Source organism: Nycticebus coucang, chromosome 6 (genome assembly GCF_027406575.1).
Source record: "Nycticebus coucang isolate mNycCou1 chromosome 6, mNycCou1.pri, whole genome shotgun sequence".
Classification (NCBI taxonomy): domain Eukaryota; kingdom Metazoa; phylum Chordata; class Mammalia; order Primates; family Lorisidae; genus Nycticebus; species Nycticebus coucang.
Genome location: NC_069785.1, coordinates 123,326,003 through 123,348,263, shown reverse-complemented (window position 1 = coordinate 123,348,263; position 22,261 = coordinate 123,326,003). Strand labels below are relative to the sequence as shown.

The window sequence follows — 22,261 nt, the reverse complement described above, 5'->3', positions numbered from 1 at the left end:
TCATGGTTTCAAGCATCTCCAGTAAGAAAGATTTAGAGAAAGAGGTTCCTTAACAACTAATGTTGAGTTAATTTTGCAAGGCCCTATGCTGAGTGCCTTACATAAATATTTGATCTAATTGTTAACTTATTTTACAGATGAGAGAATAGAGGCTTTGAAAAGTAGCTGGTGCAATTCACAATTAATAGGTATAGTGGAGTTGGGACTTGAATTCAGGTCTGAAATTTCAGGGCCCATGGTTTTAACTAGCCATTCGAAGTTATAAACTCAAATGCGTGCTGAGGACTATGCCAAATTAGAGAGTACTTATCCTGCTTAAAGGGGGCAGCTGCTTGATTTTAAGCTCTTAATTACTAAGATTCTACCATGCTGTTGCCATGCAGAAATTTGGAATAGTATTGATAAAGCTGCCAGTTTTTCAAGAAAAGACAGAATCTGACTTTTTTTTTTTTCTTTTAAGAGACAGTCTCACATTATTGCCTTCAGTGGAGTGCTGTGGCATCACAGTTCACAGCAACCTCCAACTCCTGGGCTTAAGCGATTCTCTTGCCTCAGCCTCCCAATTAGCTGGGACTATAACTATTAGTTACAATGCCCAGCTGTTTTTTTGTTGTAGTTTGGCCTGGGGCTGGGCTCAAACCCACCACCCTTGGTATATGGGGTTGGTGCCCTACACACTGAGTCACAGGCGCCGCCCCAGAATCTAAATTTTTTTTTTTGCAGTTTTTGGCAAGGGCTGGGTTTGAACCCACCACCTCCGGTATATGGGGCCGGCACCCTGCTCCTTTAAGCCACAGGCGCCGCCCCAGAATCTGAATTTTTATGTGAAATCTGATGTTTAAATGTTGACAACTAATGTAAAGTACACTGTAAGTCAAACAAGACATGTTTTTATAACAGTTGCACTGTTTTTACACTGCTTCTCTTAAAGGTATGGATGCCTTTATTCCTTTCTGGTTTTGGTTTTTGATCCTTCCTAGATTGTTATACTATTTGAGTCTAAAGTTGTTTAACTGGCCAGGCAGACAGTGAGTGGCTCATGCCTGTAATCCCAATACTCTGGGAGGCCTACGCAGGTGGATCGCCTGAGTTTACAAGTTTGGGACTACTCTGAGCTAGAGTGAGACCTCATCTCTAAAAATAGCCAGGTGTTGTAGTGTGCACCTGTAGTCCCAGCAACTTGGGAGGCTGAGGCAAGAGAATCACTTGAGCCCAAAAGTCTGAGGTTGCTGTGAGCTGTGACGCTACAGCACTCCACCTACCCAGGGCAACAAAGTGATGTCTCCAAAAAATAAAAATAATAAAGTTGTTTGTCTTGTTAACTATACTCTTAAGTAAATGGCAATATATTAAACTTACTGTGAGATAAATCATCTTTGTATTATCTACTTTGTTAAGTAGAATGTAATGAATACTTGAAATACTTCAAATTTACTATATTCTCTCTAGACCTGGTGATGACTGGAAAAAGACTTTAAAACTCCCTCCAAAGGATCTAAGAATCAAAACTTCGGTAAGCTGGTTGTGTGATTCAAGTGGAATAATAGTGGGAAAATTCTCAAAGCGAAGCAGTCATCTCTCAGTATCTGCAGAGAATTGGTTCCAGGACTTTCCTCCACTCCCTCTCCCTGCAGATACTAAGAGTATCCTTGTATCTTCAAGTCCCAAAGTCTCTCCTGCTGAACCCACAAAAGCAGGAAAAGTTGGCCTTCTGTATCTTCCTGGTTTTGCATCCTGCCAATACTGTATTCTTTATCCTTTGATTTGGTTTTGGATGCCAAACCTGTGGACTTGGAGGACTTTTTGTATTTATTGAAAAAAAATCTGCATTATAGGTAGATGTACACAGTTTAGTGGTCAGCTGTAGTTACTTGTAATTTTTAATTTTTAAATGTAAATACTGTGTTTACTCTTTTAAGTTAAAGTTGTTGAAATTGTGTAGGTCATATATCTTAGATTGCCAGAGTTTTCCTCCTTTCTTTGGTAGAATGTAGTAAGTGTGCATATATTAAAAATGTTTTGTATATATATGCATATATCTTATCTAATTTATGGACAACTATAATGATTTTTAAGACATTTCCTCAATTTCTTTTGCTCCCAGCAATCCAGTAAGATACCAAAACTAGGCATTATCCTCATTTTGTGGATGAGAAAATCAAAGTTCAGAAAAATAATTTCTCTCAGTCGTCTTCATCCAGGGATAATTTTGTCCTTCAGGGACATTTAGCTAGAGATATTTTGGTCAATTTTCTAGTCCAAAATGTTAGTAATGCTTAGCCTGAGAAATATTGATTTAACCAAGGATGTTTGTAGCTGATAAGTGGTAGAGCTAGGGTTTGACTTTACATCTTATGATTTGCAATTCATGGCATGATATTTTTGTAGAAATAACAATATTTCACCAGACCTTGGAAGACTGAACACAGGATGGCCTTTCTCCAAAACATAATTTTTTAAATGGCTTGTGTGTGTTGAAGGGGAGTAGTTATTGTTAATCTCCAGGAAAAGTTGAAATACACATTAAAACAAGTAATTTATATATATTATGGGTCATTACAAAAGTTTTGAGATACTCAACAATCAAGAAACATAAATTCAACATGGAAACAAATGAAGCACTCCGGGCAATACCAATAAGCTGAACAAGTTGAAACTTGCATAGGTGAATCAGAAAGGATGCTTTCGACTGTGTTTCTTGAAAGTGAAATAATAGACCATAACACAGTCTGTCTTAAAACTTAGTGACCCACATATTTGTCTCAGGCAAATTTTGTTGAGCTTGCTAACTACTATGCTTTATTCTTTGTTTTGTTTGAGTAGGATGTGACCTCCACAAAAGGCAATGAGTTTGAAGATTACTGTTTGAAACGGGAGTTATTGATGGGAATTTTTGAAATGGGCTGGGAAAAGCCATCTCCTATTCAGGTATGTTTACCCTTTTTTAATCACACATATAAGTTTGTATGTCAGATATTACATATTTTTTGCTCTGTGAAGGGTGGTATAATGAACCAGCATTTCTCTTTAATGTATACTTAGTATTTTCTGAAACTTTTTAAGAATAAATTATAAAATTATGGCTTTTTATCTCTAAATTTTTCAATGTGTATCTCCTAAGAGTTGGGATATTCTCTTTCACACAGTACAGTTATCTTCAATTTATATTTTATATATATATTTTTTTTTAGAGAGAGTGTCTCACTTTACCACCCTTGGTAGAGTGCTGTGGCATCACAGCTCAACAGCAACCTCCAACTCCTGGGCTTAGGTGATTCTTTTGCCTCAGCCTCCCGAGTAGCTAGGACTGCAGGTGCCCACCACACGCCTGGCTATTTTTTGTTGCTGTTTGGCTGGGGCTGGGTTCAAACCTGCCATCCTCTGTATATGGGGCCAGCGCCCTACCCACTGAGCCACAGGCACTGCCTTTCAATCAATTTAACATTGTTACAATACTTCTATCTTGCCTGTAACTTGTGTTCTAATTATTAATTGACCCTAAAATGGCCTTTATAGCAATTTTTTCCTCTTCTATGCAGGATCCAAACTAGGGTCAGGTATTGGATGTCTCTCGAACTTCTTCTATTTTTATTTTATTTTATTATTTATTTATTTATTTTTGAGAGACTCTCACTATGTCACCCTTGGTGGAGTGTTAATGGTGCCACAGCTCACAGCAGCCTCAAACTCCTGGGCTCATGTGATTCTCTTGCCTCTGCCTCCAAGTAGCTGGGATAACACCGCCTGCAGGTTTTTTTGTGTGTGTGTGATGGAGTTGTCATTATTGCTCGGGCTGGCCCAGACTGGGTTCAAACCTGCCAGCCTCAGTGTACGTGGCTGGCGCCCTTCGAACTGAGCTACGGGCACCATCTTGAACCTCTTTTAATCATGACTATTTCCCTAGTCTTTTTGTTCATTTTTTATGTCATTGACATATTAAAAATATAACTTCCTCCTCGTTGTTAGAACATTTCTCATTTTAGGTTTGTCTGACATTGCCGAGTACTTATTTTCAAGTTATGTTTCTCGGCCAGAATAGTACAGAAGTTGGTACAGCCTTCTCAGAGTATCACATTTGAAGGTACACAGTGTCCTTTATTCCTCAATGGTGATATTAATTTTGATTACCCTGTTAAGGTGTTGTCTGATTTATCTGTATAATTACTGCTTTTTCCCACCTTTCTTGTAACCGATAAGCAGTCTGAGGAGCATTTTAAGATATGTAAATATCCTACTCTTCATCAGAATTTTACCTTAATGTTAGCCCCCCCTTGATGATTTTTGCTTGATCTCACTACTCTGATGGATTATGATGTGTTTCCAACTCTAGCATTCTGTCTTCATTTGGCCCTTATGAAGAAGAGCCTTCCTTACCCCCTCCTTATTATCTAACGCGTAGTATAAGTATGAACTTAACAGATTTCTTTGTTTTGAGACAGAGTCTCACTATGTCACCCTCGGTAGAGGAGTGCCATGGCATCACCTCAAACTCTTAGGCTCAAGTGATTCTCTCATCTCAGTCTCCCAAGTAGCTGTGACTATAGGCGCCTACCACAACACCCAGCTATTTTTAGAGATGAGGTCTTGTTCTTGCTCAGGCTGGTCTCCGACCTGTGAGCTCAGGCAATCCACCAGCCTCAGCCTCCCCAAGTGCTGGGATTACAGGTGTGAGCCACTGCACCTGGTACTAGGCTTATCTTACACCTACTTTATCCCAGCCTTGGCATCTAATGAGCCCTGATTCCTTCTAGGGACCAAAACCTAGGTACTAGGTACTGTCTTTTCTACTTGGCTATGTGGCCCTTTCAGTGGAAAGAGCAAGAAGTAAATCCATATGTATACATATACACATATATGCATATGCACATACATGTGTATGTTTAAACACACATTATACATATGCCAATTTGATAACACAATAGATACGATGAAACTATTGGCTCCAAGCCATGGTAAAAACAAACCCTCTGATATCACTGAGTTCTTTTTCATTGAGCAAATATGTACTAAGTGACCTAGTATAGCCACAGGGGATTCTACGATGAACAAGACAGATAAGGTTTCTATCTTATAGTATAGTGGAAGGTACAATAATTTTATAAGTAATTTCAATATGCTATGATGGAACACCTTTCTAGTTGGAATTGCATTTGTATGTAACCATTTGGGAGGATGGAACAATCTGGAAGAAGTGACCCATGTTCTGAGAACACTGGGGTAGTGATTGCTCAGAGGAGAGTATACTTTTGGCTGGAGAAAGTGTCAAGATAAGGCTTTGCATCATCGCAATTTGAGTGTAGATATGAGAAATTTCTTGGAATCTACTTTGATGTAGTTTATGTTAATCCATTTGATCTACTAGAGTAAAAAAGTCTTATGAAAGCCCTTTTACTGTAAGGACTAGATTATTTAACTGTTATCTCCAGTGATTAGCAAGGTGCCTGTGCTTATTTAGAATGCTCTGATAAAATTAAGGTAACCTACTCTTGAGGTGAAGTTGGTCTAGGGTAACTGCCCAGGTTGAATCCCAACTCTACTCCTTGATAAGTTGGTTATTTTGGATCTCTCTGTAAGCCTTGTATTGCTGACCTGTAAAATTGAGGTAATAGTAATGTGTACCATAGGCTTGTTGTAAACATGAAGTGAGATCGATCATGTGTAGTACAGTGCCTAGTACATGATAGATGCTTGATAATGTTACAGATTACTTCATATAGTAGCTTTTTGTGTGTGTGTGTGGTTTTTGGCCGGGGCTGGGTTTGAACCCGCCACCTCTGACATATGGGACCGGCGCCCTACTCCTTGAGCCATAGGCGCCGCCCTATAGTAGCTTTATTTTTTTTATTTTTTTTTTTTTTATTACTTTTTTTTTTTTTGTAGAGACAGAGTCTCACTTTATGGCCCTCGGTAGAGTGCCGTGGCCTCACACAGCTCACAGCAACCTCCAGCTCTTGGGCTTAAGCGATTCTCCTGCCTCAGCCTCCAGAGCAGCTGGGACTACAGGCGCCCGCCATAACGCCCGGCTATTTTTTGGTTGCGGTTTTGGCCGAGGCCGGGTTTGAACCCTCTACCCTCGGTATATGGGGCTGGCGCCCTACTCACTGAGCCACAGTAGCTTTATTTTTAAAAAAATTAATTGGCAGAACTGATTCTTTTTTTCTTCTTCTTTTGTTTAGAGATAGAATTTCACTCTCTTGCTGTAGGGTAAAATGCCATGGACTTAGCCTCACTCACAGCAACCTCAAACTCCTGGGTTCCAGTGATCTTCCTGCCTCAGCCTCCTAAGTAGCTAGGAGTTCAGGTGCCCGTCATGATGCCTGGTTAATTTTTCTGTTTTTAGTAGAGATGGGGGTCTCACTCTTGGTAGGGCTAGTCTCAAACTCCTGAGCTCAAGGAATCCTGCTTCATCCTTTCAGAGTGGTAGGATTACAGGCATGAGCCACTGCACCCAGCAGCATATAAGCAGTTAACTCTCATGCACTTAACCAGGCTGACATCTAGCTAAAGTGTAAATAAGTAATCTCCCTCATAGGATTTTTAGTGTGGCGATCAAATGGAGTATATAGCCAAAGTATTTTGAAAGAGCCAAATACTATACAAATATATTGATTTAGATACCCAAGACTGCCTTTTTATATCGCCTTTTTCTTCCCTATTATTTTGTCTTGAGGATCCATGGAAAGTAGAAGATAAGGTGTTTCTTAGAATAATTCGTCGTAACTACAAGTAGGGTGTTAGAATCAAAAATAAATTTACAAATTGTTTAGTGAAATTTAATCTTGTAGTGGGCTGCCCTCTCCTTACCTACCTTTCCTCCTTGTTTTCTTGTCCTTTTTTTTCCTCCTTCCTAAAATTTGTGTATTGTCTTCTATAGTGCTTGGTTTTATAGTTTAATTCAGGCAATATTTTCTAAATATTAAAGCCTTTTTTTCCTTTTTTTTTTTTTGTCACCCTTGGTAGAGTGCCATGGCATCATAGTTCACAGCACCCTCAAACTCCTGGGCTCAAGTGATTCTCTTGCCTCAGCCTTCCAAGCAGCTGGGACTCACAGGCACCCACAATGCTGGCTTTTTTTTTTTTTTTTCTTTTTTTTTGTAGAGACAGAGTTTCACTTTCACCGCCTTCAGTAGAGTGCCATGATGTCACAGGACTCACAGCAACCTCTAGCTCTTGGGCTTCAGCGATTCTCCTGCCTCAGCCTTCCGAGCAGCTAGGAATACAGGCGCCCGCCACAATGCTGGGCTATTTTTGGTTGCAATTCAGCCGGGGCTGGGTTTGAACCCGCCACCCTCAGTATATGGGGCCGGCGCCCTACTCACTGAGCCACAGGCGCCACTCAATGCTGGCTTTTTTTTAGAGTTGAGGTCTGGCTCAGGCCAGTCTCAAACCTGTAAGCTCAGGCAGTCTACCCACCTCAGCCTCCCCGAGTGCTGGGATTACAGACGTGAACCAGGCTAAAGCCTTCTTAATGATATGAGTTGAGTCTTCTGCATTTGCATCTTTTTAAGAGATGGAATTTACAGTTGTGCATAGTGGCTCATGACTGTAATCTCAGCACTTTGGGAGGCTGAGGTGGAAGGATCACTTGGGGCTAGGAGTTCAGGATTGGCCTTGACAACATAATGAGACGCATCTCTACAAAACATAAAAATATTAGCTGGGTGTTGTCATACCTACTTAGGAGGTTGAAACAGGAGTATTACTTGAGCCTAGAATTTTGAAGCTGCAGTAAGCTATGATTGTGCCACTGCACTCCAGCCTATGTGACAGCCTGTCTCTAATAAATAAAAAAGATGGAATTTAGTCATGGTTTGGCTGTAAGATTATTGGAGAATCAGGCACTTAAAGGTACATTCTCTCAAAAGAGGTACTACATTGATAGGCTAGAACCAGATACACACTGCAGATTTCTTCTATGTACCTGTCTTTGGCGTAGCTAGCCATGTGACTACTTCCAGGTCTGGATACTGTGCCCAATAGAATGTGCCATTCCAATGAGGTGAAAGCTATGTTCATTAGTAGGATGTAAGCACTCCAATTTGTACAAATAATCAACACATCGAATTCTATAATGGCATAAATGTATTTATGATCTATGTACAAATGACTTAAAAAAAATGTGCCATTTTAAAGGTGTAGCAGACAAACTTGGGAGAGCCTAAGAACCTGTGTTTTTTGTTTTTTTTTTTTTTCTGCTTACCATTATGAGGTTATGCAAAGATGACTCTTGGTGCTTTCAGAGCCTAGGCACACCTTTTGAAGACTTTTAAAAATAAGGTGAAGAAATGACAGTGTATTATTGAGGGAAACATAGAAACTCCTTACCCTTGGCAACAAAATTTTGTACCAGGTCAAGAATCTCAAATTATTCTGTCAAATAAGGTCAAATAAGGATTAATAATTTATTATTTATAGTTCGTAATTATAGCATTCTGAATCCTTAGTCCTTTTTCCTAACAATGGGTTTATTATGGCTAAAAGAATTATTTTTCTGCAAACTCAAAAAGCCCTTTAAATACATTATTTTCCTATTAGTTACCACTGTAAAATTGAAGTGTGTGTTTTATTTAATTTATTTATTTTTGAGACAGTCTCACTCTCCTGTTTGTTGCCCAGGCTAGAGCGCCATGGTGTCGTAGCTAACAGCAATCTCAAACTCATGAGCTCAAGTGATCCTTTTGCCTCAGCCTCCCAGGTAGCTAGGACTACAGGCATACACCACCACACCTGGCTAATTTTTCTATTTTTAGTAGAGACCAGGTCTCACTGCTCAGGCTGGTCTCAAACTCCTGAACTCAAACAATACCGCCCAGAGTGCTAGGATTACAGGCATGAGCCACCGTGCCCAGCCTGAGGTGTGTATTTTAAATCAGAGATATTATTTGAAGTTGCTATCTTCAATCTCCTTTTTATTTTTCTGATGAGCAGGGGTAGAGGGTGGAGAGCAATCTGTAACTACCATTGCTACCTCCTTCCTTGAAGCTAAGATTTAAGTAACCACAGGCTTAAATCTTCTTGAAACTAAGATTAAGCCCATCAGCTTTGAGAAGTAAGAAGGAGAAGCGCAATTTTGAGCTTTTGTAGATCCACACTTTTGTAAAATGCCTTTCAGTACTAGGAAATTGGAAAGCATGCCATTCTTTGGTATGTAGGCAACAGAAGTCGTCTTGATCTAACTTAAACAATAGGGAATTGATTGGAAGAATGTCAGGAGTTCACAAGATTGAGAGGGCTGGAGAAAAACACTTGGAAATGGCTAAATACTGTGGCAGCTCTAAAGGGCTTAGGATGCTATGATGGATGCACTGTGGCTGTTTAGATTCTTTGGAGGAAACATTCAGATGGCCTGGCCTGGATTGCATGTGTACCACTTGGCTTAGAAAGTTGGCAGACTCAATCTATTGGGATAAGGGAGGAAGGAATGCAATTCCTTCGAAGAAAGTTGGATGCTATTAGGAAAGGGATACTAGGGTATTCAAAACATAGCAGATACCTCTGAATCAGTCCCTAAATCTTATGGTGGAAAATGGTCTTGGAGACCTCACATGGCAGATATCAAAACTAAGTAGTGGGTTTAGGTTTTCTTTTTGTTTTTTTCTGGGAGTGCCACACAATTCATACATAAAGAGTGTACAGTTCAATGGTTTTTAATGTATTTAGAGTTGTGCAACCATTTCCACAATTTTAGAACATTTCATCCACAAGATAAACCCATTTAAGCAGTCCACCACTCTTTTCTACCAGTCTTAAGCAACTGGTAATCTACTTTCTATCTCTATAGATTTGCCTATTTTAGATATTTCATATAAGTGGGATCATACAGTATGTGGTCTTGTGACTGGCTCCTTTGTCACAGCATAAAATGTTCCAGGTTCATCCATGTTGTAGCATGTATTAGGACTCCATTTTTTATTACCAAATAATATTCTGTTGTATGGCTCTATTACTTTTGATTTATCTGCTTATCAGTTGGTGGACAGGTTGTTCACACTGTTGGCTATTAGGAATAATGTTGCTGTGAATATTCAGGTAATAAGTTTTTGTGTGGAGATGTTTTTATTTTCTTTTAAGTATTTGCCTAGAATTGTTGGCTCATATTAACTTTTTGTTTAACCTTGTAAGGAACTACAAGACCCTTTTTCATTATGGCTAGACATTCTCACTAGCAGTGTACAAGGGTTCCAGTTTCTCCACCTTCTTGCCTACTGTTGCTTGCAGCTGTAAGTTCAAATTCTGATTCTAGTATTTCTTGGTGTTGTGACCTTGGGCAAAACAAATCTTTTTGAGGATCTAATTGTAAAACAAATAAAAAATACCTAACTTGAAAAAATGTAAATGTCATAAAGAATGTATGTACCTAATCAGGTAGTAAGTTTTTTGACCAATTTTTAGTTTTCCTTCCTCCTTTTTTTCCTCCCTGGCAGCTCCCCATGATTTAGTCTTGAGTTTCATAGCTGTCTGAACCTGACTTGAATTCTCTTGCTTGATATTGCCTAAATCTAGGAAACAGTGGTAAGAGACAGTGTGGATATGTTAAATTCTCTCATTGCTAATCATAATTAAGTGGCAAAATATAAAAGTATCTTAACTTACTATAAACTATCCATATATACTTTTAAGTTTTATCCTTAAATAGTTTCTGTAAGGTATAATTCCTTTCAAAGAGGGTAAAGGGATAGAAGTCAGTGGCCTTAATCCAAATCAGTCAACGGTTGAACTAAAAATGGGAATCAGGATACTCCCAGTTTATTAAATAATTCTGCCCTGCTTCAGTTTATTCAAAGTTGTTTTTTTGTTTGTTTGTTTGTTTGTTTTGTAGACACAGAGTCTCACTTTATCGCCCTCGGTAAAGTGCCGTGGCTTCACACAGCTCACAGCAACCTCCAACTCCTGGGCTTAGGTGATTCTCTTGCTTCAGCCTCCTGAGAAGCTGGGACTACAGGCACCCGCCACAATGCCCAGCTACTTTTTTTGTTGCAGTCTGGCTGGGGCTGGGTTTGAACCCACCACCCTCAGCATATGGGGCTGGCACCCTACCCACTGAGCCACAGGCGCTGCCCTGTTCAAAGTTTTTTTTATCAAAATAACCATACTGTTTAATGACAATTATAGAGGAAGACAATGATATTGTCCCTGGACCCTTTTTTTTTCTTTCTTCTGAGTCAGAGTCTCACTTTGTCAGCCTCAGTAGAGTGCTATGGCATTATAGCTCACAGCAACGTCAGACTCTTGGGCTGAAGTGATTCTCTTGGCTCAGCCACCAAAGTAGCTGGGACTACAGGTGCTCACCATAGTGCTTGGTTGTTTTTAGAGACGGGGTCTCACTCTGGTTCAGGTGGTCTCTAACTTGTGAGCTCAGGCACTCCACCGGCTTCAGCCTCCCAGAGTGCTAGGATTACATGCTTGAGTCACCGCACCCGGCCGTCACTGGACCATTTTTAAGGTTATGCGGGCAGCCATGTTCTGACCATATGAAACCCATTTTACCTCTGTGATTAGGGTTCTAGAAAGTTTGTTACGGTGGAAGATGCTGCTTATTATTTCTGTATAATAAGAATTTTAAAGTGCTAGAGATACTCGTTTTGATCATTTCTCAGGCATAGAAGTAGCAAATTATGTCCATAATAATGAATGTTTTCTGCTTAATTTCACTATATTTATTTATTTTATTTTATTTATTTATTTATTTTTTTTTTTTTTTTGAGACAGATCCTGAAGCTGTCACCCTGGGTACAGTGCTGTGGCATCACACCTTATAGCAACCTCAAACTCCTGGGCTTAAGCGATTCTCTTGCCTCAGCCTCCCAAGTAGCTGGGACTATAGGCGCCTGCCACAATACCCGGCTATTTTTTGGTTGTAGTTGTCATTGTTGTTTGGCAAGCCCGGGCTGGATTCAAACCCGCCAGTTCTGGTGTATGTAACTGGCACCTTAGCCGCTTGAGCTACAAGCGCCAAGCCTAATTTTTTAGTTTTAGAAATTAAAAATTCCATGTCATTTCTTTTTACCAGTTGAAAAACTAAACATTTTCATCGATTTATTTATTTATTTTTTTTTTTTTTTTTTTGGCCGGGGCTGGGTTTGAACCCGCCACCTCCAGCATATGGGACCAGCGCCCTACTCCTTGAGCCACAGGCACCGCCCTTCATCGATTTATTGGATAGTTAACAGCCAGGCCAAACAGACGAATGAATGGACTTATTTTCTCTTATTTTTTCAGTGTCAACAGAACACTTGGAATTCAATGAATAATTTAGCTTTTAGAAAGACTTGTTAAAATGTCCCTTTTTTTTTTTTAAGATAGAAGCATTTATTTATTTATTTATTGTTAAATCATAGCTCTGTACATTAGTGCAATCGCCTGTACCCATTCTAAGATGCACCATAGATGTGGCCCCACCCATTACCCTCTCTCCACCCTCACCTCCCCCCTCCCTTCCCCTTCCTTGGCCCTTTTCCCATAGTCTTGTGCTATAGTTGGGTTATAGTCTTCATGTGAGAGCTATAATTTAGCTTCATAGTAGGGCTGAGTACATTGGATACTTTTTCTTCCATTCCTGAGATACTTTGCTAAGAAGAATATGTTCCAGCTCCATCCATGTAAACATGAGAGAGGTAAAGTCTCCATCTTTCTTTAAGGCTGCATACATGTACATGGTATATGGTATACCATGGTATACATATACATGGTATATGTATACCATGTATACCATTCCATGGTATACATGTACCACAATTTGCTAGTCCATTCGTGGGTCGATGGGCACTTGGGCTTCTTCCATGACTTAGCAATTATGAATTGGGCTGCAATAAACATTCTGGTACAGATGTCTTTGTTATATTGTGACTTGTGGTCTTCTGGGTATAAACCTAGTAAAGGAATTATAGGATCGAATGGCAGGTCTATTTTTAGGTCTCTAAGTATTCTCCAAACATCCTTCCAGAAGGAACGTATTAGTGGGCATTCCCACCAGCAGTGTAGAAGTGTGCCCTTTCCTCCACATCCACGCCAACATTTCTGGTTTTGGGATTTTGTTATGTGGGCTTCTCTTACTGGGGTTAGGTGTTATCTCAGAGTAGTTTTGATTTGCATTTCTCTGATGATTAAGGATGATGAGCTTTTTTTCATGTGTTTGTAGATCTTGCGTCGGTCTTCTTTAGAGAAGTTTCTCTTCAAAATGTCCCTTGTTTTTAAGATTAAAGATTCTGGTTCTTTCTCAACAAATATTAGTATGGGAATTGTATTTTACAGTGGCATGGTATATTTTGCCATGTGGTAGGAGCATGTGATATTTTTAAAAAGCAAATGGAACCATTTACTAAGTTCTTTTCACAAATATGATACCACTCTGCCATCGCTAGGGCATGTGCTTTAACTTATTAGTGACAATTAACGATGTGTTCTATAGTTTTGAAGCTGAAAGGAAATCCTTTTATTGTGGATTATATGGAAGATTTGAAAGAAAAACTAGGGCGGCGACTGTGGCTCAGTCGGTAAGGTGCCAGCCCCATATACCCAGTGTGGCGGGTTCAAACCCAGCCCCCGCTGAACTTAAACCAAAAAATAGCTGGGTGTTGTGGCGGGCGCCTGTAGTCCCAGCTACTCGGGAGGCTGAGGCAAGAGAATCGCTTCAGCCCAGGAGTTGGAGATTGCTGTGAGCTGTGTGATGCCATGGTACTCTACCGAGGGCGATAAAGTGAGAGTCTGTCTCTACAAAAAAAAAAAAAGAAAGAAAGAAAAACTAGCATTTTAAAAGTATTTCTGGGTGGTATCTGTGGCTCAGTTGAGTAGGGTGCCTGCCCCCTATACCAAGGGTAGCAAGTTCAAACCCGGCCCCAGCCAAACTACAACAACAAAAAATTTAAAAATAAACTTAATTTTTTAAAAAAGTATTTCTAACATTTCAAAAATAATCTTTAATTGCCTCGGCACCTGTGGCTCAAGTGGACAGTCACCTTTCAAATTTAGATATATAAAAAGTATTAGGTATGGGTGGCACCTGTGGCTCAGTAAGTAGGGCGCTGGCCCCATATGCCGAGGGTGGCAGGTTCAAACCCAGCCCCGGCCAAACTGCAACAAAAAATAGCCGGGCGTTGTGGCGGGCGCCTGTAGTCCCAGCTGCTCGGGAGGCTGAGGCAAGAGAATCGCGTAAGCCCAAGAGTTAGAGGTTGCTGTGAGCTGTGTGACGCCACGGCACTCTACCCAAGGGCGGTACAGTGAGACTCTGTCTCTACCAAAAAAAAAAAAGTATTAGGTATATTGTCTCGGCACCTGTGACTCAAGTGGCTAAGGCACCAGCCACATGCACCTGAGCTGGCGGGTTCAAATCCAGCCCGGACCTGTCAAACAACAATGACGGCTGCAACCAAAAAATAGCCAGGCATTGTGGCGGGTGCCTGTAGTTCCAGCTACTTGGGAGGCGGAGACAGGAGAATCGCTTGAGCCCAGGAGTTGGAGGTTGCTGTGAGCTGTGATGCCATGGCACTCTACCCAGGGTGATAGCTTGAGGCTCTGTCTCAAAAAAAAAAAAAAAACGATTAGGTGTATGTTATTAAATTGTTTGGCCTTTTAATAAAGAAATAATATGTTGAATTCCATTTGAAATTTGAGACTCTAGGACCAGAAACTAGGTTTTAAATCCTTTGGTTTCTTTTCTGAGTCTTTTAATTTTAAGTAATGAAATAAACTCTTTTGCTAAGTTTTTTTTTTTTTTTAAGACAGAGCCTCAAGCTGTCGCCCTAGGTAGAGTGCTATGGTATCACAGCTCACAGCAACCTCCAACTCCTGGGCTCAAGCGATTCTCATTCTTCTGCCTCCCAAGTAGCTGGGACTACAGGCACCTTCCACAATACCCGGCCATTTTTTGGTTGCAGCCGTCACTGTTGTTTGGCAGGCCTTGGCTTGATTTGAACCAGCCAGCTCAGGTGTATGTGGCTGGCCCCTTAGCTGCTTGAGCCACAGGCGCCCAGCCTTTTGCTAAGATATATCACTGCTAGTTTTATGTCCACATCAGACTCCTAGTCCTTTTAGTCTTAGCTCGGAATTTACCCACCAAAAGCAAAACCATGGCAAATAAGACCCAAATCTGTTTTTCTCTTGTTTTGTGGTAAGGATTGAATGACACTACTTCTCTAGGTACAGAAATGTGCTTAGTTCTTTTAGTTAATTATAGTTAACTTTGTCCTCATTGCATGAGAATCACAAATTAATAACTTCAATAATACAAACCCTTAGGGGCCAGGTGCAGTGGCTCATACCTGTAATCCTAGCACTCTGGGAGGCTGAGGCAGGTAGATTGCCTGAGCTCAGGAGTTGGAGACCACCCTGAGCTAGAGTGAGACTGTGTCTAAAAATAGCCAGGTGTTGTAGTGGGCCACTTGGGAGGCTGAGACAAGAAGATCAGATCACTTGTGCCCAAGAGTTTGATGTTGCTGTGAGCTGTGACACCGCAGCACTCTATTGAGAGTAAGAATGTGAGACTCTGTCTTTAAAAAAAATCCTTATTTTATTAATTTTAGGAATTTATTGGGGAAGACCCTGAAATAGTATATGAACACCTAAAACATTTTCATCTAAACAGGAAAATCCTAAATGTTATTTTTTAAGATGAAAGGTGGAAGAGAGGGCCTTATAAGAAAAGCAGGGTTTTTCCCCAAAAAATCTGAAGAGTAGTTTCCAGGCCTAAATACATATACTTGATGTAATGGTAGAAGTGGTAGCAATTGCTGCCACTGCTATTCATATTAAGCTGTTGACATTATCTTTCTTAGTCTTTTATGACCAAAGCTTGTGTTTTCATTAGTTTGGTTAGGGCCCAACACTTTACCCTAACACCTAACACAAACAGATCTGCTTGTCCTTTTTAATAGAAGTCTGAATTTGAGTCTCTGGTACAACTATTTTCTATTTGGAGCTAATGTATAAAATTTGAATCATCTGGAGAATCACCTGGAGTCTGACAGTTGCTACTTACCTCTGAAATGCATTGTTGTCATTAAATAATTATGTTTTAGAGTTTGCAGTGAAAGGCAAATATTGTCTAGCTAGCTGGCCTATAAAGTAAAATTTAGGGTGGCAGAATATTTTTTTAAACTTAATATTTGCCTCTGGGTAGAAATTTATATAGAGACTTAGAAAAATAATTTTCAGAGGTTTAGGACCTTAGTTCTTTTGGGATGAAATACTCTCCCAACATGTTGTATCCTGAATTACCCTTGCTACCCCATTGAGTAATGCATGTCTGTGGGACCAAGTTGTACTGTTACTTGTCTATAGAGGTTGTCTGGTGTGCTGCTTTCTCCTTGTTTGTACCTGTTACTCCAGTTTTTCTCTGTATACGTACATTTCATTCTAAGAAGCTTTTGGGAATCCTTTGTTATTGTCTGGGAAATTTTAAGTTAATAAGAAATACTAGCAACCAGCTCAGTGGCTCACACCTGTAATCCCAGCACTCTGGGAGGCCCGAGGCAGGTGAATTGCCTGAGCTCAGGTGCTCAAGACCGGTCTGAGCAAGAGTGAGACCCTTTCTCTACTAAAAATAAAAAAAGTAGCTGGACATTGTGGTGAGTGCCCATAGTCCCAGGTACTTGGGAAGCTGAGGCAGAGAGGATCTGTCGAACCCAGAAGTTTGACGTTGCTGTAAGCTATGATGACGCCATTGCAATCTGTCCAGGGCGACAGAGTGAGACTCTGTCTCTAAAAAGAAAAGGTAAATACAGAAATGTTAGTATTTGCAAATTACACATAAAGTAAACAAATAATGAAAATGAAAAGTCACCCTCAGTGATGTGAGCATAGATTGAGATAACTGAAATAGAATTAACCCCCTACTAGAGCATATCTCAAGACAGAAAAGTAGAGTAAGATGCAGATATTAGAGATTTATGTAACGTATAAATAAATGCTGTATAGGAGCTGGGGTTAAAATCCCCCAGCCTATTCCTATTTGTGCGGGGATAAATTGTCCAAGCTATAATTTTTCTTTTTTTTTTTTTTTTTTTTTTGTAGAGACAGAGTCTCACTTTATGGCCCTCTGTAGAGTGCCGTGGCCTCACACAGCTCACAGCAACCTCCAACTCCTGGGCTTAAGCGATTCTCTTGCCTCAGCCTCCCAAGTAGCTGGGACTACAGGCGCCCGCCACAACACCCGGCTATTTTTTTTTTTTTTTTGGTTGCAGTTTGGCCGGGGCTGGGCTTGAACCCGCCACCCTCGGCATATGGGGCTGGCGCCCTACTGACTGAGCCACAGGTGCCGCCCCCAAGCTATAATTTTTCACCACAAATAGTATACTCGTCTCAAAATAACAAATAGTCTTTTTTCCCCCCTGTTGCTACCATTTTGTTATATTTTCTTGTGGGCTTCTTTGTATGCTTCCCCCCCAAAAAAAATTTTGTGGTAATCATAATTTTTATATTCAGCTTTTTTGAAGTTTAATATACTGCTGCACTTTAATCTCTTAGTGTTTCCATAGCCTCCTTTCTGATGGTCACATAATATTCCAAAGAGTACAGTAATTTGTGCTATGAATTACTGAGGGATCAAATTCCATCTTTACATGCAGCTCCTGGTAGGAAAATATAATACATAGTCTTTCCTGAGAATTGATGCTGGTTTTTCTGATTTATGAACCATTCTGATAAGTATGGGTTTATAATGATGGTGATAATGACATGTCTTGCTAATTTACTTGGGTCTCTGCTGTTCATATAAAATGCCAATGTAGTACTTCACAGCAATACCAAAAGAAGTATCCTTCAGTGTATTTTTGAGCAAAATTTGCTTGTGGACTGTTTTTATGAATAAGTATTTTGCATTGTCTTGTCTCTTGTAGGAGGAGAGCATTCCCATTGCTTTATCTGGTAGGGATATTTTAGCTAGAGCAAAAAATGGAACAGGCAAGAGCGGTGCCTACCTCATTCCCTTACTTGAACGGCTAGACCTGAAGAAGGACAATATACAAGGTTAGTTGGAGAAAAGTTTGTGTTCGTTTTTAAACTAACAATGGCAGTTTAAGCCTTGGAACTATGTAGAAGATATTCCTGTCTTTTTTTTTTTTTTATCAGAATTTACATAATCTGGAATTTTGTAGTCTGGTTTTTTTTTGTTTTTTTTTTTTTTGACTTAATTGTTCTTTCCTGGCCCTGGCCTTGGCCCTGCCCCTGCCACCTACCCCCCACCTGCCGTCTTTCTATAGTTTTTGGCCTAATTATATTAACAAATGGTTCCCAACTTTTTAAAGCAATTTCTAGTTTTCAAAGTACTTTTACATAATACCATTTTGATAGCATTCCAGTGAGACAGGCAAAGTTAAGTATCACCCTAATGATAGGAAATTAAAGCCAGGAGAGGATAAATTAGTTGACATTACTTCTTAAGAACTATAGAATTAAATTGTTTCCTGTGGCAGATGTGTGTCAGCAGAATTCCTTGTTAGAAACATGAATTTCTATTTCAAGGCTTGTGGTTTGGGGATTTTAAGAGCCTATGCAGGCTCGGTGCCTATAGCTCAAGTGGCTAAGGCACCAGCCGCATACACCAGAGCTGGCAGGTTCGAATCCAGCCCGGGCCTGCCAAACAACAGTGACAACTACAACCAAAAAAATAGCCAGGCATTATGGTGGGTGCCTGTAGTCCCAGCTACTTGGGAGGCCGAGGCAAGAGAATCACTTAAGCCCAAGAGTTGGATTGGAGGTTGCTTCCTATGTGAGCAACATAGGGAGACTCTGTCTCAAAAAAAAAAATGTTAAAAGAAATGGCAACCCTCTAAGGTTGGCAGTCTTGGAACTACCCAAGGAATTGGCCACAGAGATGTGACCCGATGCCCCTTAGGTTATCAGTCCCCCCGCCCCACCCCCATTACTCTGGGGGAGGTGTATGAGCCGTGAGCACCAGCTGAGACTGAGAAACAGAAAGGCAAAAGGCTCGGCACCTGTAGCTCAAGCAGCTGCGGTGCCAGCCACATACAACAGAGCTGGCAGGTTCGAATCCAGCCTGGGCCTGCCAAACAACAATGACAACTACAACCCAAAAATGCTGGGCGTTGTGATGGGCGCCTGTAGTCCCAGCTACTTGGGAGGCTGAGGCAAGAGAATTGTTTAAGCCCAGGAGTTGGAGGTTGCTGTGAGCTGTAATGTCATAGCACTCTACCCAGGGCGACAGCTTGAGGCTCTGTCTCAAAAATAAAACAAAAAAAAAAAGCCTGTGCAGTGGGGAAGAAACAAATTTCTATTTTTGTGCCCCAGATAAAATAACAGGATTAATTTTTTTATCTCTAAAGCTTTTCATAAATTTTTAGCTTTCTTATTCTATAATTATTGTTTCTTTTTATTTTCATATGAACTTGGGTAGCAGGAATTTCATACTTGGGTGTTGAGTGAATCTGTCAAATGTAGATAGGACGCTTAGAAATAGTAAGTTAAGGTTGGGTGTGGTGGTTCCCGCCTATAATCTTAACACTGAGGCTGAGGATCACTCGAGGCTAGGAGTTTGAGACCAGCCTGAGCAAGAGCGAGAGACCCCCATATCTACCAAAAATAGATAAAATTAGTGGTGCACCCGTAGTCTCAGCTCCTCAGGAAGTTTAGGCAGGAGGATCCCTTGATCCCAGGAGTTGATATGATCATGCTACTTCACTCCGGCTCAGGCAACAGAGACACTGTCTCAAAACAAAAACAAACAAAAGAAATATTAAGTTAATAAACTTTGAGCTAGTGGTTGCCAACTCAACCCTTAAGCAGTGGTTCTCAACTTTGCCGTTATGTATTTTCATTGTTATGCCCCACAGGTTGAGAACCACTGCTTTAAAATTTGTAAGAAGAGTTCAGGCTTAGCACCTGTAGCACAGTGGTTACGGCACCAGTCACATACACTGAGGGTAGGGGGTTTGAACCTGGCCCAGGCCAGGTAAACAACTGCAACCAAAACATAGTCCAGTGTTGTGGCATGTGCCTATAGTCCCAGCTACTTGGAAGGCTGAGGCAAGAGAATCGCTTAAGCCCAAGAGTTTGAGGTTCCTGTAAACTGTGATGCCATGGCACTCTACCAAGAATGACATAGTGAGACTTTGTCCCAAAAAAAGAAAAAAAAAAAAAGTATAGTAGTATTGCTGGGCAAAAGTTCTTTGGTTTTTTGTTTGTTTTTGTTTCTTTGAGACAGTCTCGGTTTGTGACCCTCAGTAGAGTGCTGTGGCATGATAGCTCACAACCACCTCAAACTCTTGGACTCAGGCAGTTCTCTTGCCTTAGCCTCCCTAGTAGCTGGGGCTACAGGTGCTTACCACAATGCCTGGCTGTTTTTGTTGCTGTTGTTGTTTAGCAGGCCTGTGTGGGGTTCGAACCCACCAACCTCACAGCATGTGGCCAGCGCCCTAACCACTGAGCTACAGGCACCCAGCCTTGGGAAAAGTTTAATACTGGAACACTTTACTAGGTTCCCTTTTAGAAGATTTATTCATTTGACTTTTCATAGCATCCGTTAGGTCTAATGAGTCAACTTTTTAGTATATCTCAGTATCTAGATTACAAAGGCAGTGTATCTGTAGCTTCTTAAATTCTTTAAATATGAATATTCTTTTCTCTTCCCCCCATTCCTCCTTTCCTCTGTTACTTGATATTTTCCAGCAATGGTGATTGTTCCTACTAGAGAACTTGCTCTACAGGTCAGTCAAATTTGCATCCAGGTCAGCAAACACATGGGAGGGGCCAAAGTGATGGCAACCACAGGAGGAACCAATTTACGAGATGACATAATGAGGCTTGATGACACAGGTAGGAAATTATTAATATAAGGTAATAAGTCTGTAATTTTAGTCACAGTTTATTCCTTTCAATAAATTAAATTTTTTTTAAGGGACACATTTATAATTTGTAATTGAAAAGGATATTCAACTTTACTGGTAATTTAAAATGAAAACATCACATTAATTATATCTAATTGGTAATGCTAAATATCAGCTAGTGTGAGAAATAGGTTATCTTACATTATGAGAGTGTAAATTGATAAAATCCTTATTGTGGGAAATTTGGCAGTATATTTTTAAATAATAAATCTGTATTTTCAAGAATCTTTCCTGAAGAAACAATTGGATAAATGCAAGAATGTATGCATAAAGTTTTGTACTGTGGGGTGGTTTGTAGAACTGAAAAATTGGACCAACCTGAATGTCAGAGGATACTGGCTAAATACATTGGGATATAGTCTGAATGGAATTCCATGTAGTCATTAAAGAGTGAAGCTGATCTATATTCATTTTCATGAAGAGATTTCTATGATAATGTTACAGAGTGAAAAAAGATAACAAAGAATGAGATCATTTATAAAATTATATATAGATTTGTCAGAATTTTACATATAATTTCATGTTATTAAGTGATACACTGTTTATTATACTGCATAGTTTTTGACAATGATTATGTTTGATCTTTATAACAAACAATCTTAAAGACCATTCCTCTATATTAGAGGCATTGCTATTATGTCAGAAGCCTGGTATGCCTTTAATTATTAGTCATTGGGGATTGTCCTAAGACAAGAAAGCATGCCTCCTATTTGGAGAAGGTGAATTGGGAAGCTGTAGCCCACCCAGTGTAGGAGTGAAACAAATGAGTATTCTGTATTCTTTTGCCATCCCAAGGTAAAATGGAAGTCTCTATCCTAAAACAATATCTTTATGTCTTTTTATATTATTTATTCTTATGCAACAGTGTTTCTGATAAAAGATACAGTCATGTGCTGCATAATGACTTTTGGGTGAACAAAGGACCCACATATTTAATACAGTAATAGTTATATATAACATTATAATGAAGTTAAATGATGGCATAGGCTATATAGTCTAGGTTTGTATCCTTTATGGCGTCTCCTAACAACACATTTCTCCAAATTGATCCCTGTTGTTAATTGGTGCCTGACTGTATATGATAAACCTTTTCAATATCCTTTTTGCCCAAGTTAAAATTAATGAGGATATGTGTTCTCTAAATCTTGTGTAGTACACGTGGTGATCGCTACCCCTGGGAGAATCCTGGATCTTATTAAGAAAGGAGTAGCAAAGGTCGATCACGTCCAGATGATAGTATTGGATGAGGTAATGTCTCTTCATTTGGAAAGATGTTGTTCTGTATTTTACTGTCTTTGTTTATAACTGCCAGTAAATGAAACAAAAGCTGTATGTTTTACCCTTCAGAAGCAATAGATGGTAGGTATTCATAAGAATTCAGCCTTGTATCTTTTTCTCAGGGATGTTAAATAGTTTAGGTTTTA

General features: G+C 40.0%; 1 protein-coding gene across 5 annotated transcripts in view; it reads left to right on the top strand.

Moving 5' to 3' along the window:
• The window catches only part of DDX6 (DEAD-box helicase 6), a 43,812-nt gene that overhangs the window by 6,129 nt on the left and 15,422 nt on the right, over positions 1-22,261 (top strand). For all 5 annotated transcript variants that reach the window (XM_053594522.1, XM_053594518.1, XM_053594520.1 and 2 more), the window contains exons 3-7: positions 1,450-1,513; positions 2,824-2,928; positions 17,832-17,961; positions 20,620-20,766; positions 21,991-22,085. In XM_053594522.1, coding sequence (XP_053450497.1) covers positions 1,450-1,513; positions 2,824-2,928; positions 17,832-17,961; positions 20,620-20,766; positions 21,991-22,085 — 541 coding nt within the window. The remainder of the gene's footprint in view (positions 1-1,449; positions 1,514-2,823; positions 2,929-17,831; positions 17,962-20,619; positions 20,767-21,990; positions 22,086-22,261) is intronic.